We start from the raw sequence: 17,638 nt of genomic DNA, 5'->3' as shown, positions 1-17,638 counted from the left end.
CTGTATCACTTCGTGTCTTTGGCAATACTTACTGTGCCTAGAAAATTAAGGATTGTGGCTGTGTGTCACTATGAACAATAACTTTGCAACTCTCCTAGTAACCCTAGAGCTCTTAAGCTTTGATGTGCAGACTTTTCTACTAAAAATTCAAAATTCAAATTACGTGAAAATCCCTATTTTTTGAATGCTTCTTTGATTATTACCAAATTACAGCCACCATGCTTCTTTCTTCAATTTCTGTTACCCAAAACTTTTGGCATCTCAGCATAACTACTTTTGCTGCCAAGAACAATCAGAAACCAGTCCTTACATCTCTCGTCTGGTAAGACTTCACCTGTGCACCTACCAACCAGCAGGGTTAGTTGTGTAAGAGCTACTGTTTGTGGACATGTGGTTCAACAGGCACGTCATAGAAAGTATTAAGGAATGCACAAAGAATAATTTAGAGACAAGGACTATTTTTCAGCAAGGCTATGTAAAAATTACCAAGAAACAAAATGAGAGAGAGTTTAACTAGTTGTTCATCATATTGCTTCCTGTTAAAAAGTTAGGGGGAAAATAATCCTGACCAAAAAAAAAAAAAAAAAAAAAAATCAATACCTTCATTTGGAGACATTTAATGGAGTATCTCACAATTCTTGATTGAGCTCTCCATTTCTTTGCTCCCCTTGCTCATTTCTGCATCATGTTGCAGAAATGCATTACAGAGCTAATAAAAATAAAGTTTGATGAAGAAGAGCAGGTAGGCCTCTATTTTAGCAAAAGAAAGAATAATGAACTCTCTGCTATTTGAAAAATGCCTCTGGCAATGCAATAATCTCCAGCATTAGCAAACTATTCTAAAGGCATGTTCACTGTTTTAATAGTCTCATGGGATAAAGACTAAGAGTCAGATTCTCAGCTGCTGTAAATTGGTACAATTCCATCAAAATCAGCACAGAGCTACTGTAAGAGTAGTACAAGGATCTAACCCAAATTTTTAAGAGAGCTTCCTGAATGGCGGGGGGCAGGAAATCCACATCTGTATTTTCTACCATTAGTACTTCTACTGTACATGTTTGCCTTCATGAGGGGAAAAAAAAAAAAACAAAAAACAAAGCAAAACAACAAAAATACCCAGAAAAAACACCCAGAACAACCTTGCAGAACAAACTTTCAATCTGCCCAACTTCACTGTGCTGATCCCCGGATGTTTATCAACAGAAGAACATCTGCCACACTGCACATAGATCCCCAATTTCCATTTATTGAACAGGTAGGAAAAGAAAAACATGTTTAAGCTGAATCACCCAAGTTAGACCACAAAACCTGTCAATACTGGTTATTGCTATAATAATTATTAATACAAGTTAAGACACCTTAATAATAACAAGACCTGAAAATAATTCATATTGTGCAAGTTGGAGAAATGAAAGTCTTTAAAATAATTGCTGCATTTTTTAAATGGTATCTTACCATTTAAATGGCAGCTTACAATTTTCACTGCTCATTATCAAAAGTTAACAGGACAATTCAGTTGATGGCTTTCATCAATGCCTAATGGAAAGAAAAACCTTATTGCAAAGTTGCCTTAAGTAAATTGTAGTTTCTTCTGTTATTTCTACTTTGTATCTATTAAGACCTGAACAATTCTAACACCTTCCACGATAGATTAGTCAGCACATTTTAGTCATAATCTATGTTTCCCAATGTAGAGTAGTAAAATTTGGCCTTGAGCTCTACCTGCCCCGAATTCCAAAAAGCAATGTTATTTTCTTCTTTCTTAGAAAAGCACAACTGTGGTCTTACAAAGTTTTCTTATAAAAGAAAACTGAACACCTCCCTCACAGAAGAGTGATGCACAGAAATAGATAAATAAAAGAATCAAACGAAAATATACACAGAAGTATGAGTAATAAAAGACTAGATAATATAAATTTTAATTGCTAGCTAAAAAGGAAAGGTGCACAATTATTTTTTTTTTTAATACTTTTTGCTTGGTCACTCTCTGATGAAGGACTGAAATCACTAGTTCCAACAGGTACCAAACGAATGATCCTGCCTGATGTCTCATCCCCGAGAGGCAATGTCATTTAATGCCCTAGAGATTTCGGGACAAAGAAGCACAAAACCTGGCAGTATGTTGAATAGGGGTATATTGGTGTGGAGACCTGAGTAAAGGAATATGCCTTCTAACTGTTTGGATTTGCTCAAGTTTTAGTTTTCTGTGCCATCCTAGGAAGACGCGGAGGCCGTTCTGCTTATCCTGCTCTCTGACTTTTGCCCTGGTGCTGAAAGGCCCAGAAGAGGACTCACTCTTTAAACATGAAATTGATGTTGACCTTTAGAGTTGCAAAACGCTGCTTTCAGCTTCTACCCCATTTTAGGAGCACAAACAAAGTTTAGGCTGTTTTGCAAACTTCAATCAGCCAATGCTCTTGTGACCATTCAACCTTAACATTATATGGGGCAGAGAGGAAGGGAAGGAATAAAGCTATTTTGTCCTTGCAGCTAACTGGAGAGTTCCACAAAAAATAAACACAAGAATACATTCACAAAAATATATCTTTAAGCATGTACTTCAGTGATCTTCAGTTAAAGCTTAAATTCTTATTTATTTACAAAACATTCACAGTCATTAGGATTTGTTGTTTTCTCTTGTTGCTTTAAGATCTTTAATTTTTTAACTATAAAAATCATTCATATAATTGACACTTCTAAATAGACAAATTAATACAGATATTATTATTTAAACTAGGCTTTTAAAACATTCCTAGGAATGGTAGGGAACTTGCCACCACTCAAGGAATAACATATTAATTCTAGTAGCTTTTTTAGCTATCCCAAAGCAGTAACAAATCAGCTAAAGAATTCAAGGAGGGGGAAGGGGGAAATCCCAGGTCCCAAGGCATTACTGGAATGCCTGCTATGAGCTTCAAGACACTCAGAAATGCCTTTAGGTTTTTTCCCCTGAAGTTATTCCCTTATCAATGATTGCCGCTAGAAAAACTGCAAATAGAAGTATCTACAATGTAAAGTTTCTATGAAAGAACAGGCCACAGTGAGAAGATTAAGAACATTTACTTTAAAATTTAGCCAGGCTCCAAGATAAGACAGAAAGGAACTGCTTTTCTTTTTTTTTTTTGGGGGGGGTGGGGGTGGGTGGGTGAAGGGTGTTTGGTTTTCTGGGGTAGGGGGTTTATTTTTCTGTTCTACTTGTTTGTTAGGGTTTTTTTTAATTGCAACATTCTGGTGCTTTTTTCTGTGTATGTATTCTGAGCATGAAATGAGAACTTCTGATTAAATCTGGAGAAAAAAAAAAATGAGGTAGTCTGACAAAATGTTGACCAAAAAGACATAACATATCAAAGAAGAGGGAAAAAAAAGAAAAAGCCCACCAAACAAAAATCTTATTTTTTATGAATACCAAACACATTCCATCTTTTGCATTGCCAAAACCAGCTGAAACAGTTTTTGTTATGACTATCTGTGAAGAGATCTGAGGCATTTCTCCCATTCCTAAAATACTTGATTGAAAAAGCCACATACTATAGACTAAGGCTTAATATACTATAGACTAAGGATGAGCACTGAGGTGGTCCCCTGAGATGGTCTGCTAAGACTTCTGTCAAGTACAGGTATAGAACAAAGTATCCATGAGGTACAGTTTCAAGCACCCATTTTCTAGAAAAGAGTATTTGATCTTATCACACTGGTAGACTGTGCATACAAACACTGGTGCTAGACTTCCTGAAGGAAAAAATGTTTCTTTTAAAAATGAATGGTGTTTTTCACATCAGCCCTACTGTTCAGCATTCCCACACTGTAACGTGAAATCAGGAGTCCAGCAGGATTTGTATTGGAAAATGAATTGTATTGAATAAAGACTATGCCTGAAGTTTTTTGGGTACAGATGTTGCTGCCTTTTTTTAAAAAACATATTTTTAGGATTACAGGTAACCACAGAGCACCTGTAAGAAATACACTGGTCTGTTCTCTCAAGACTCTTGTGGTCATGACTAAGATGACTTCCCTGACATGAGCTTCTCCTAGACAAAAATAAGTCTCCTAGACTTATTATATACATGAAGAGTAAAGTTTTAATAGGCACTACTCCATGTATACCAGGTGGCATTGAGGAAGACCAACAGTACTTGACAGAAACAAGTCTATATTACTTAAAATGAACAATGCTAATGAAATTAATACTGTATGAAATGTTATTGAGATGAACCAATGCTACTTCACCATTCTTGTATTGATTTGCAAACTGAGATTAACTAACAGGATTGGAAATACGGCACTGGAAAAAATGAACAGCTATCAACTGGGTCCAGGTGGCACACAAGCAGCATAATCTCAGCTATGAGAAGGCACATCAGCATCCAAAGCATAGCGCTCTCAGAACTGCTCTGTGTCCTCTGAGTCAACTGAGACCTCTAGACTCTGACATGGTCTTGCATTCCGTGGAAAACAGTGCACTGAAAGCATCTCTCTCCAAATACATCCTCAACCTTACAGAAGGAAGCAAACACAGAGTCGAGTTGTACAACAGAATCTAGTAACTGGGGTCACGTTCACAGTGTTCTGGTATCAACACGTCCAGAAAACATTAGCTCCCTTGGCCAGCATCTCAGTTTGTGCCTGTGCCTTCTTTGTGCCTGTGAGTTTCCAGTGCTGGACTCCATACCCAGGGTGACAGTTCTTAACCACCACATGTACTGGGCAGAACCGGCAAGGTTTCAGTAGCCAGGGACTGCAGGGGTGACCTGTGTGGGAGGGGGCCATGACCTGCCCTGTGTCAGTCATGGCTGCTCCAGCCAGCTCTGAAACTGCTATGACCAAGCCATCATGTGCCAAAACTTCAGTCAGTTGGAGGAACGCATGATGCCTTACTAAAAACATATTTTTAAAAGCATGGGAGATGCTAGAGGCAGGAGAAATGGAGGAGATGTGGGGAGAAGAAGAAGAGATAAGTGGAAGGAGATGTTACTGGGGGCATGGCTGGAGATGCGCTCTCAGAAGGAGGCACCCCATGCCGGGGTTGGGGGAGACATCTCCAAGGGGACTGCAGCCCATGGGAGACCCACGCTGGGGCAGCAGAAAATGCATAAGACACAAGGAGCAGTAGACGAAAACAAGTAAGAAACCAGGAGCAGCAGAAAGCAACTATTACATGAAGGACCTCAACCCCCTGCACTGCCTGTTGCCTCACCAAAGCAACTGGGATGAGCCAAGGGTAACCCACAGCAAAACACAGGGGAAATTAGTCCTGGAGGCAAAGGGAAGAGAGGTGTTTCCCCTAAGTGTCTGTTAAAGTTTTATGTTTTGGAGTTCCCCTCCCCATATCCAAATCAGTAATCAGAATGTTGTGTTATTTGGCAATAAAATAAATTACATAAAAAATTCCCCAAGTTGAGGGGATGCCTGCAACACTATATGGCTTAAGTAAACCATGACAACGACCACTTCCTGACAGCCTCGCACAACAGTAATTGGTAAGGCCACGTTTTCTACATTTTAGCCTTTAATGAGATTTTAATTCTTTCTGGTTCATGCATGACACTCATATACAATTTATGAGCTACTCTACTGAAAGCATACCCGTTACAATTTAGTCAGTCCCACTGACAAAACTCCTCATAGGCGCATTTTGTTTTGTACAATCTGGTCTTAAACATCTCAAGAGACAGACCCCTTCAGCTCAAAATAACACACACCCCCCCGGGGTTATTTTGCAGCTTAGTGTGTTTGCTGGAAACCTTCTTCTCATTAAACTTCCCTTTGTTCATTTTAAACAAGTCTCATTATTATAATGCTTTGGTACTTCTCACTGAACTTACTTTCTTGTTCCCAAAATTCATTAGGTATTAACTCAGCTTTTTTATTTTTTGTTTAAAATAGCTGGTTTAATAACCTGTCCAGAGCAATTTCCTTTGAATATCCAAAGTCAACTAGAATTTCAATATTCATTTGCAGAATTGCAAAATTTAAAAAAAAAAAAAAAAGTACTACAGCAAATAGATTAAATCGTGTTCTTAAGGCAGCAGCTACTAAAAATTTAAGACAGTGCTAGGTAAAGATGGTCCTAACTACGGCATCAATAAATACTAAAACAACAATTAAAATCGACCAAAGCTGCCAGATATTTCAACTGTGGGTCTTAAATGAAGGTTAGCCTTAAGGTGAGATATTTCACCTGAAGGGAAATGTCATACATGTTTCCAATCACTAGCGATTTCCACACCATTACATAAAAAGGCACCTTCCCTCTGCTACTCAGTATATTCATGGAAAAAAACAGTTTTACTCATTTCTAATGGTGTGGAAGAAAGACAATAGAAGTGTAATTGTCTTCAGGTTCCCCAAGTTTACTAATTCCTAGTTTGATACACAAATAAGGACAGTGGGACACCAGAAGAATCATTGATCTAGACCAAAATTTCTCATTAAAAGTCTCTAGACTTTACTTCTCAGTGGCAAGTTACACAGGCGGCTTGAGTGCTTCATCTCATCAAACTTAGCTTTTCTGCTCTACCAGCAATCAACTGAACTTTGAATGTACCTTCACAGAGCCAAGGAAAGCTGCAGACAGGACATAGCCAAGAAGAAACAGAAGTTTATAAACTACTGATAGTAATCAAGGCCTATTGTACTTGAGAAAACAAGCCTTAATTTTCCATCAGGTTTCCCACATCCAGCAGCCTTCTGACACAAATGACATTTTTCAGCTACTTCATATTTTAAGATGTCAAGCTAAACAAGATTACGAATCATTGCAGATCTCAATTAGAGTACAGTAAGTTTGATACTATCCCCAGATTTTCAGTTTTCAGAGTGCATCAGCCTGTTTGTTAATTTACACTATGAACACCTGACAGAGAATGTCCAGGGAATTATGGCTCTCATGGATAATAACCATCTGAGGCTTTTGGTACATACTGCTTAATTTTTAATTCTCATAGGAACAGGAGTTTCTTTCAGAAACGGTAGATTGCACAAGCTCGGTATCGCAGTTATTCATCAACCCAGACCACAGTTAAAATCTATAGTACAATATGAATTGTCTTTTCAGAGACAGACAGTTGATATGCTTATCCTAATTATATTTCTCCTATTAGGAGAGATTTTATTTCTCAGGAAAATAAAAACATCATTTGCAATAAATTTGCTTTTAAAGAATCATGAAGCAGCCTTGATAGCACTCTTAGGTGAAATATGCCTTATAACAAGACATCAATTAGCATACAAGCAGCAAATACTGCACAATTAGTGAAGAGACAAGAGTATCTACAAACATTGTTAATTTGTGCTGTCTTCATGTTTTATAAATCTTTCAGATTTCATTCCTTTAAGTTGACTATATAGAGAATGAGTTCTGTATTGGTGACAAAGACATTACCAGAGAGGAAGTATGGTCTAATGAGTAAGGTCCACCTACCCTGCCACATCTCAAGAATGACAGCAGTGTGATGTAAGGGTGCCCACAGCAGCTTTAAGTTACAGTTACAGCAGCACGGAAACTGGCACACGGTGATTTGCCAGGCTGCACCTCCATAACTGCATCCCAAATATACTACGGCACTGGAGCCATGAAATGCAAGACTCCTGAAAACTGACTTCAGCAGCAACTGTAGCAGACACAAATTACCTTCCATGTCTAATACATATAAAGGGAAATACTACAAGTAACAGGAGAAGTTCAGGAGTTCATGAGGATACTAAAATCAAGAATCCACTCTCAAATCTAAAGGTGTGGGATTCAATTCCCATTGAAGCCAGTGGTGGACTTAGCAGTGGCTTCAATTACTTTTGCACAAGAAACATTCTGACATTCATTCTCCACTAAGAATGCCTGCAACTGCAGCCACAATTCCAGACACATAGTGTTTCAACTGTGGTTTACCAACACAAAGACCTCTCTGTGTAAAATAGAGCTGTTTGCGGGTCATACACCAAATTAACTCACCCTGATGAAGCAAAGGCAGTCTACAGGTGAAAATGACTCTTTTAACTGACATCTTATAAAAACAATGACATTACAAAGGGAGGGAAAATCCCACCAAAACCAAAACACACACCTCCCAATACTATAAAAGTACATAGTCATTACTACATTTTTCCACTCATCACTGATTTTTCTGGATTTTAACTGCATTTCATGTATTCAAACATAAATGCCAAACACCAAGAATGGCAGAGAGTCTTGACTGGATATTATCAAAAGTAGCAAGGCAGCTTGTGTTCAGTTTCTGCAAGCTGGATACTTACATTTGCCAACCACAAAAGTCCTCGTACAATTTAATACCCTCATCTTTTATTTGCCAAAAAGACAGAGATTATTTTTTTACAAAGGAGGTAAAGGAGGTACCTACATGGTAACTGGATCTGGATTCTGGTATTTGCTGACTTGGCTTTAAGAGGCAACATTAGGTTCCAAATCAACAGAGATTTCAGTAAGGTTACTAAATACATAAAGTTAAATGACACTTATCTTTGAAAGATTGGGATACACAGTTGTTCATGTGCAACCATTAAGTAACCTTAAATGTGTTGGGTTTTTTTTTTAAAGATCAAAAAAATTTTTAAAAATCCTTCCAAGAACTTCAAGTTTGTTCATACATAACACAGTTACTTAAAATCAAAATTTATCTGCAATTAAATTCAGCTTGAAATATCTTTTTATAGACTAATCAATCTTCATTTCCAAATAAAATATTCAAAAACATTTCACTCCCCATGCAGGATCAAGTTACAGAACTAAAAAACAAGATAGAAATGGAATTGAAAAGCAGTGAAAGATTACCCAAAACTTACACAGCAGTTTCCAGATCTATTAAAAGACATAATAATACTTTCACCAAATAGCCAATAAAGTAAAAAGCATAAATAGTAATAGTATCAAACTCTTAATCTTATTTTCTTTTCAAGTTTGCTACTTACTGTAGAAACCCAAATCTATCCGTGACTTTGTAAAGACGATAGTCAGCATCTTCCCACGGTTCAATCTGCGCACCCTCCCGTCCCTAAAAGGAAAGGGAAAAAAAAGAGCCCAATTAAGTTTTATGACACAATAAGCTAAAACACAAAAGACAGAATTCAACCACTCAAAGCATAATCTTTGGGACACACTGGTAGTAGGGTAGAGGAGGGGGAGGAGAACACAAGGAAAAGGAGAGTAGCACACCTCTCCCAGCCCCAAAAACCAGTATTTTCATCAAAGGAAATCTCTTTCAGTCACTGCTATACCAGAATAAATTTCAACCACAGACTCATTATAATCTCACACCTGTCATTAACCTCCACAGTAGTCCACCAAGGCCCCCACAGAGTGCCTTCTACTCATTTTATTTCCATAGTCCATCTTTCCTGAACCATCACCTGACAAGAGCACATACTGCAGACAGCCTTGAGATAACATCCATGCTGACTTCCAGCAGCTGTCAAACAGAACACAGCACCAAGTTTTCCTTCAATGAAACATTCATTCATGTTCCTGTCTTCTACTCCAATTGCCAATTTTACAAAGACTTGCAGAAATTGCAGCTATGTATTCTGCCGGTACGTGCTACGCACAGGTAACTGAGTATGAAGAGAAGCCACGGCTCAGAACATGGGATGTATTGAGTTTAAGTGGCAAGGTTTTGGTAGTGGGAGAGCAACAGGGGTGGCTTCAGTGAGAAGCTCCTAGAAGTTTCCCCCACATCTGGCAGAGCCAATGTCAGCTGGCTCTAAGATGGACCCACTGCTGGCCAAGGCCGAGCCCATCAACAACCACCATAGCGCCTCTGGGATAACACGTTTAAGAAGGGGAAAAAGTTATTGTGCAACAGCAACTGCAGCTGGAGAGAGGAGTGAGAATATGTGAGAGAAACAACCCTGCAGACACCAGGGTCAGTGAAGCAGGAGGGGCAGGAGGTGCTCCAGGTGCCAGAGCAGAGATTCCCCTGCAGCCCGTGGTGCAGCCCATGGTGAGGCAGCTGTGCCCTGCACCCAGGGAGGGTAACGGGGGAGCAGATCTCCACCTGCAGCCCTGGGAGGACCCCACACTGGAGCAGACTCCTGGCAGGACCTGTGGGCCCGTGGAGAGAGGAGCCCACTCTGGAGCAGGTTTTCTGGCAGGACTTGTGACCCCGTGGGGGACCCACGCTGGAGCAGTCTGTTCCTGAAGGGCTGCACCCCGTGGGAGGGACCCACGCTGGAGCAGTTTGTGAAGAGCTGCAGCCTGTGGGAAGGACTCATGTTGGAGAATTTCATGGAGGACTGTCTGCTGTGGGAGGGACCCCACGCTGGGGCAGAGGAAGAGTGTGAGGAGTCCTCCCGCTGAGGTGGAAGAAGTGGCAGGCACGTGTGATGAAGTGACCACAGCCCCCATTCCCTGTCCCCCTGCACCATCTGGGGTGGGGGGTGGAGGTAGAGAAAACTGGGAATGAAGTTGAGCCCAGGAAGAAGGGAGGGGTCAGGGGAAGGTGTTTTTTAAGATTTCGGTTTTATTTTCTCATTATCCTACTCTGATTTTGACTGGTAATAAATTAAACTAATTTCCCCAAGTTGAGTCTGTTTTGCCAGTAACAGTAATTGCTGGGGATCTTCCCTGTCCTTATGTTGACACATGAGCCTCTCGTTATATTTTCTCCCCTCTGTTCTGCAGACGAGAAGTTGATAGAGTGACTTTGGTTGGCACGTGGTGCCCAGCCAGGGTGAACCCACCACACACATGCATGTTTTTCTTACTAAAAAAAAAAAAAACAAACCACCACAGCCATTCACTTAAGAGCACACCGTGCAAACCACCACTAAGTCTAGCATGTAAAATGTTTCATGAACGCTACAAACAAGTCTATTGCTCTGTACTCCAGTGACACTTATAAAGTATGTAAGTGTTACAAGAATATGTGAATATGATGTAGGCATTCTAGGCATTCTCTGTGCCAGGCTTTTACTTGACAAGTGGTTTAAGAAAAAAAAAGGGTATGACTAGGGTATTTCTTCAATTCCTCACATCCATCTACCAAACAATGCAGTTCACTCATCTTTTAAGTTATCTTAATGATGATTTAAATGTTTCTATTACCATAACCAAAAATTAAGTAAATAGACAGTAAAATAAGAGTCCTTCTGATCTCATAGATATACTGCGCATCCTCAAACACCCGCGTTTCATTAACTCTAATACATTACCGTACCTTAAAATAGCCCCAAAGCAACTTGCCATGCACCTGAAAAATGAGTTGATTGAGTCATTATCCAGAATATCCCCTGTGGAGGGAGAATTTAATTCACCCAGAAGCCAGTGTATCATGAAACCATCAGATTAGTACTACACAGTGTACTTGAAAAAAAGCTGGTGGGAACCATGATTCATTTTTTTAAACAGATATATTACTAAGATTAATTATAAAATGTCTTTTAAATTATTATCAAGCTCACTTACTCTGTCATACTTGGCAACTATCTCTGCTCGTTCTTGGGCAAGTTTGATAGCAGCATCCTGCTCAGCATCTGCACCTGTAGAGAATTAAAATAGCACTGTTCAGATTCTCTCCCTTGTGAACAAAGAACTGCAGCTAAATACTTGGAAAATAAACTTCAGAGAGACTACTTGGATGGAAAAATGCCAAAACAATTGTATCAAAGCAAAATATGACCTTGGTGCATGTCTTGAATACTGTTCAGAGTAAAATACAATTATTGGATGGTATCCTAACCGCTGAGTTTAGAATGTTCCCGATTTTCCACTAAAGCAGATATTAAAGGTAAAAAAATAATACCCCACAACCCACTAACTGAAAGAGTAAAGAAGGTAGTAAAAGCTACTAGTTGCCAATTACACAAATACTCACATAGCCAAAGAAAGTCGAAACATACACTAGTGGTTTAAAACAAAAGTGTGAATTATTTACAAGATTTGTAGATAGGGATTAGAAATACTGCATGACTTCATCTGAGAAACTGCCTAAGACTTATTTCTCAGAACACATGGAAGGACATCGTTATAGCATCAGAATTGCAACATGGGCAACCCAGAGTTGGAATAAGCATAAGGATATGACAACTGGAAGGTTGACAGGCAAGAAAAAACGGATGGGTAAGCATTGGACATCAGTACACTGCAGATGCAGCAGAGTTTACTACAGCAGTGGAGTTAAGAAAGTTTAGATAAATCTGGTTTGATCGAGAGAAGGTGAAGCAGGCTGCGTGTGTAATTGAATTAGGTTCCTTGGCATTGTTCCCTTAGCAGAAACCATCTCTAGAACATCAACAGGAATGTAAAGAGGGCACCAAAAAATGAAAAGTAAGAAAGATGCTACTTCGAATATTCAACATGATGCACTTCAATATCCCAAATGTGATTAAGATTTCAAACCAATGAGGCAAATCAGTTTTAATCAATGATAAGTCTGTGAAAGATTCGAGATTCATTTGTTTCGATTATTAAAAAGCAATAAACTCTAGATAATGCTTTAAGAAGGTTTGAAATAGTTTTCAAGCACACTGTTATAAAAATAACTCCAGGCACGTGTTTTTTCTTCACTGTTTAGTTCACGGCAACATAATGAACTCCAGGAATTGTACATTATCAACCATCTGGGCCACGAAATAGAACAACAGATCAGATATTACAGTTTTCTATCATATGATATTAATACATCTATTTGTTCAAACCCAGTATTTCTTTAATAAGATTTACCTACACATTTCTCAGATATTTAAACAAGAAGTTATGCCAAGGAGGACTTCTAAGCCATCTGTTAGAGATTTGGCATGATCTCTGCATGTTTTCTCCTGAAGTTTCTTTAGGGGAATGCAGAGAGAACCTCAGTGTTCCCCATCACAGACACAAGCACCAGCATTCAGGCAACAGCGATGCTTGTCCCAGACTTTCCCTAATAGAAAGTCTGACTGCTTCTTTAAAGCTTTCACTTGTGATCTCCAGAAGTTACACTTTGTTATCCTCATTCTGGCCCTCTTCTGCTTGTCACCATCATTCGCCAATCATATTACACCCATTTATTAGCAAGGACAATGAGCTCTGCCATTTTTTCCAGTGTGCACCAGGACCAACACACGTGTTTACACAATTATTTGAGGGGAAAAAAAAATTAGGAATTACATTTGCTATATTTAAAAATTATCTCTGCCACAACACTGATAAATAATTTCTTCCCTTTAAGGTGAAAGGTGAGTAGACTCATTTCATATTGCTCAGCATTTGGCACTGTCCAAGAAGTGTGCTGTTCCTCCTGCTCCTTCAGGTGCTGGATGCACCTTTATCCCTAAGCTTAGAGGACTGCAAGACAGAAAGTTTGGTTTTAGGTTTGTTTTTCTCCAACGCAGTTTTGTAGCGATTGCAGGACTCTGTGACCCCAGCTACCTGTATGAATGCTGACCAAGATACAACTTTTAGACAGCAACCGCAGGCCCTTCTGGAACCCCTCCCCAACACTGTCACCACACAAGACTGAATTCCACGCTACTCTGAGTGCATTCAAGCACTATATATTCTCCAACACAATTATAACAATCTGGTTTTTATCCTTTACTAGTTGACGTACTATGCCTACTAAACTGACAACATCCACTAAAGCTACCAAATCCACACTGACAGAAAGTAGTAGATGAAGCCAGTATTACTTTCAAAGTGAGAAGCTAAAGGAACCATAATCAAAATGAAATTGCATTTTCTTTTGTAAGACACAAAGAGATCTGTGCTTACAGTAAGTCTTTACAGAAGGCCAATTATGGGGTTTTAAAAAGTAAACTTTACGCTTGCTTAGAAAACTGACATTCATTCAGAGAATTCAAGTATTGAGCAATCCTAATCTTCACTTCTCCAATGGACAGATGCAGGGGAAAAGCTTACTTGTTTTAAGTGCAACTGCTGCTGGGCTTCAAGCAATCGCAAAAAAAATCCTATCACTATTTTCCCGGTTAGAGAGAGATTAGATTTGATTTGAGGAAGAGTGTGGCTATATAATAAGTAGTCAATATTAGTAGTAGTCGATACATTCAAGTAGTAGGTAGTCGATACATTTTTTATTAACAGAATTAAAAAATAGATTACTACTGGTATTTTAAAATGTGCTTGAAAGGACATGCACAGCTTTTCCAACAACACAGATGAAGTAAGTGGACAAAGTTGAAACAAAGTTTAAACCTTTGCTTAAACGAATGCAAAACTGTATTTGCACCAGAAACTGAGTCCTGATTTATTCTGAAAACGTGGCCTTGGCTTACCTTGCTTTCCTCTGCATAAGTAACATGTGAATCAAAGTTTGGCATGTTCTATGCCTCATGACAATTCTATTACATTTAGTGTGGAAATTAACATATTCATTGCCTTTAAAGTAATCCTCTTCACTTTCTGCCAGAATCATCTTAACCTAGCTGCACTGAGATAGTTTAATATTACGTTAATCCATTCACAGTGAAACTCAGAAAACAGCTTGAGACAGGGACAAGAGGTTATATTTTGGGAGATAAGCATAAAATATGATTTCTCCAATGAGAGGAATTATTTAAATATCTCCAAGTTAGAAATTACACAATGATTCCTGATAAAGTAAAAGCTAAATACGAGAACAAGAAAAATTCTTCATGAAATATCTTCCTAGGTACAAAAATACATCACTACAAAATTAAAGACAAATAACTAGTATTCTAAAGTCTTATCAGTTTTATTCAGTAAGTCTTATCTCACTGAAAGCAGTTAAATATGTGAAACAAGTATGATCAAATTTTCTAATTAAAAGTTAACATTACAGATGGATCAACACCACGTTACAGAGGAAACAATGCAATTTCAGATGAGGCTGACATTAACATACATATAGTCAGTTAAATAGTACAGACAACTGATTTTGATTAAACACTTGAGGAAATATATTATCAATGACCTGGTGATAAAATCTGCCAATGATGGCATGCTAAACAGTGCATTTAAGTCCCCCCTCAAACTGATCAGGCTCACAAGGTACAACAAGCATGCTTAAAACTTTACCAAGCAGCAGCATCATGCAGCTAGCTTTTGAAAAAGGTAAATCATAAAAAGAAAGGCCAGGAAAAAAAAAAATCTTCTGAACAGTTAGCTTGATACACATAACACTCCCCAGCAGAGAATATTTTTCTCTCAGCACTCTGTCACACTAATGTGTCAGCAAATGAAAAAATCCCAATCTATGATGACATGAAAAAGGACTGACATAACAGTCAGATTACTTTTCTGCTACACTTGGAAATCAGATTATCTTACTTGTGAGTCCTGAGGTGACTAGTAACCTGCTGGATTTAAACTTTCAAAAGGATATTTAAGGATGGGACTACAATTGGTCTCATTTTGCAGCTCCCTGATTTTAAACTGCTGAAGTCAGGCCTGCTAAATTAGACACCCAAGGGCTGCCATCAGCCCTACAAAATGAGAGGAAAGCATTGCCTAGGATCAGTACAAGCTTTCTTCCTTTGTCACTCTAATAAGAGTCTCTCCTTACCTCATCATTTATCACCAATTATCGAAGACTTAAAAGAGACACAATTTCTTCAGGAACAGAAAGTGGTGAGAAATGTAAGTGGCACAGGAAAAAAATTAAACTAGTCCTACACAAGGACACAATCCTAATTAGTCTCTGGTACTTATTTTCTGAGAGAGGAAATAAGTGATCTGGAGATGCCAGCATTTCTTAGTAGCAACAAATTTACATATAAATTTTAGATGTTACCCTGCTAGGTGTGCATCATAATCACACCGAAAATATTTAATCGCACTGAAAATTTTTAAAGCTGGAAGTTTTTTAAAATTTCAAAACCCCTGTCCAGTTCAGTCAATCGATCTAAAAATTTAAAAACTTCACATTAAATTACAATAAATTCCTAAAACTCAAAACAAACAGGCTTCTTACACAAACTTAAAAACTAAATGGAAACTCCCAGTTCCTACTAAGCACCTGCAATTCGAAGTATCTTGCAGCTTGCGAAGAATATTGGGGAGAACAGATTACTTTTCCAGAATTCTCAATTCTTCCAATATGAAGGATGAAAGGCAAGTGCAGTAAATTTAGGTGAAGAAGAACTAATAATATCAATAGACATAATGCAAACAAAAAATATGCAATGTTCTGCTCTATAATGAATGCAAAACTAACTGGAAAGGACCAACTGCTGTAAGTGACATTTAACAGCAAAACAACAGATCCAAGTAAAAACAAACACTGTTAAAGAGAAAATAAGGATATGCCCTACAAATAGATGTAGAAATGAAATTCTGACTATTAGTAAAAATTTTCTCAAGGATAGACATTTTTGCAAGAAACCAGGTACTGATACAGAGCTAGTTTGACAGATCTGATCCAACTAAAAAAGAAATAATCCTGCCTCACTCTTGCCTTCGTGCCATCCTCCCCCTTCTGTTTCACAGGGAAAAACAGTAGCTGTAGATGTAGGCACCTACAGACACTTTCGATCCACCCACCTAAAATACATTTTTTTAAGGGGGTGTGGGAAAAGACAAATAGAGGAAAAAGCAAAATTGGCAAGAATTTATTTTTGTATTGATTTAAATTAGCAAGCTAAACACTGAGGATCCTTCTTGCAGCCCCAGCAGTAACTCAGTTTTCCAAAATAAAGGCAGGGGAACTGGTAGCACTATCCCTTGTGTTTCCAGCGGCCAAGGAGCAACAGAACAGCCTGTGACAGCCCAGCAGCACCTCAGATGCTCCTGGATGGGGTGACTAACACCAACAGCCCCTAGTTACACATGGTTTTCATCACACAGCCTGACAGAACTGAGCTGTTGCTGAGTAAGGAATTGCCAGAAGACAGTAAAACTCTGGGTGTTCCCAAAAGAAAAAAAGCTTCTGCTCTTCAAGGTTTACTGAGTACCTGTAGTTTGAACTCTGCCTAATCCTCCATGGCTTCTAATCCTGTTCAGCTACAGAACTGCAAAACAGTAAGGCACAGCATTTTAAAAAGTGCTTTTTGTCTCCAATCCACTGCACGTGCATCTCTAGGCCATGCAAAAGTAGTCATAAGACTTATGGGAATGATCTTTGGGGTGACTCAAACTCATCAGTGATATTCTCCCTGAAAGAGCCTAAAAATGGCTAGTTAGATACAGCACCTCACCTGGAAAAGGTAAAAACAGGCGAGCGCTAGCTCCCTCATCAAGGTAACATAAAATAAGTACCACCAAGAGCCTCAGCATGTTCTTTACGCATATCAAAGGAGTGTGTAGGTACAGGGTACATGATAGTGCTTATGCATTATCAGCAGCATAATAAATAGCCTCTTACAGATGTGCCATAAATTTAAGTAGAATCATAGAATTATTTAGGTCAGAAAAGACCTTCAAGATCATCGAGACAAACCACAAACCTAACACTGCCATTTTCACCACTTAAACCATGTCCCCATGTGCTACATCTACACATCTATTAAATACCTCCAGGGGCAGTGACTCAACCACTTCCCTGGGCAGCCTGTTCCAATGCTTGACAACCCTTTCAGTGAGGACATTTTTCCCAATAACCAATCTAAACCTCCCCTGGCGCACCTTCAGGCCGTTTCCTCTCATCACTTGTTACCTGGGGAATGAGATCAACCCCCCACCTCACTACAACCTCCTTTCAGGTAGTTGTAGAGAGCAATAAGGTCTCCCCTGAGCTTC

At 38.9% G+C, this 17,638-nt stretch overlaps 1 protein-coding gene across 4 annotated transcripts in view; it reads right to left on the bottom strand.

Annotated features, from left to right (window-relative positions):
- The window catches only part of USP6NL (USP6 N-terminal like), a 133,052-nt gene that overhangs the window by 61,512 nt on the left and 53,902 nt on the right, over positions 1 to 17,638 (bottom strand). For all 4 annotated transcript variants that reach the window (XM_074828022.1, XM_074828021.1, XM_074828023.1 and 1 more), the window contains 2 exons: positions 11,414 to 11,487; positions 8,923 to 9,005 (listed from right to left, as the gene is read on the bottom strand). In XM_074828022.1, coding sequence (XP_074684123.1) covers positions 8,923 to 9,005; positions 11,414 to 11,487 — 157 coding nt within the window. The remainder of the gene's footprint in view (positions 1 to 8,922; positions 9,006 to 11,413; positions 11,488 to 17,638) is intronic.

Source organism: Strix aluco, chromosome 5 (assembly GCF_031877795.1).
Source record: "Strix aluco isolate bStrAlu1 chromosome 5, bStrAlu1.hap1, whole genome shotgun sequence".
Classification (NCBI taxonomy): Eukaryota; Metazoa; Chordata; class Aves; order Strigiformes; family Strigidae; genus Strix; species Strix aluco.
Note: the sequence above shows the minus strand (reverse complement) of the source record. Positions and strands in the feature narration are given on the sequence as shown.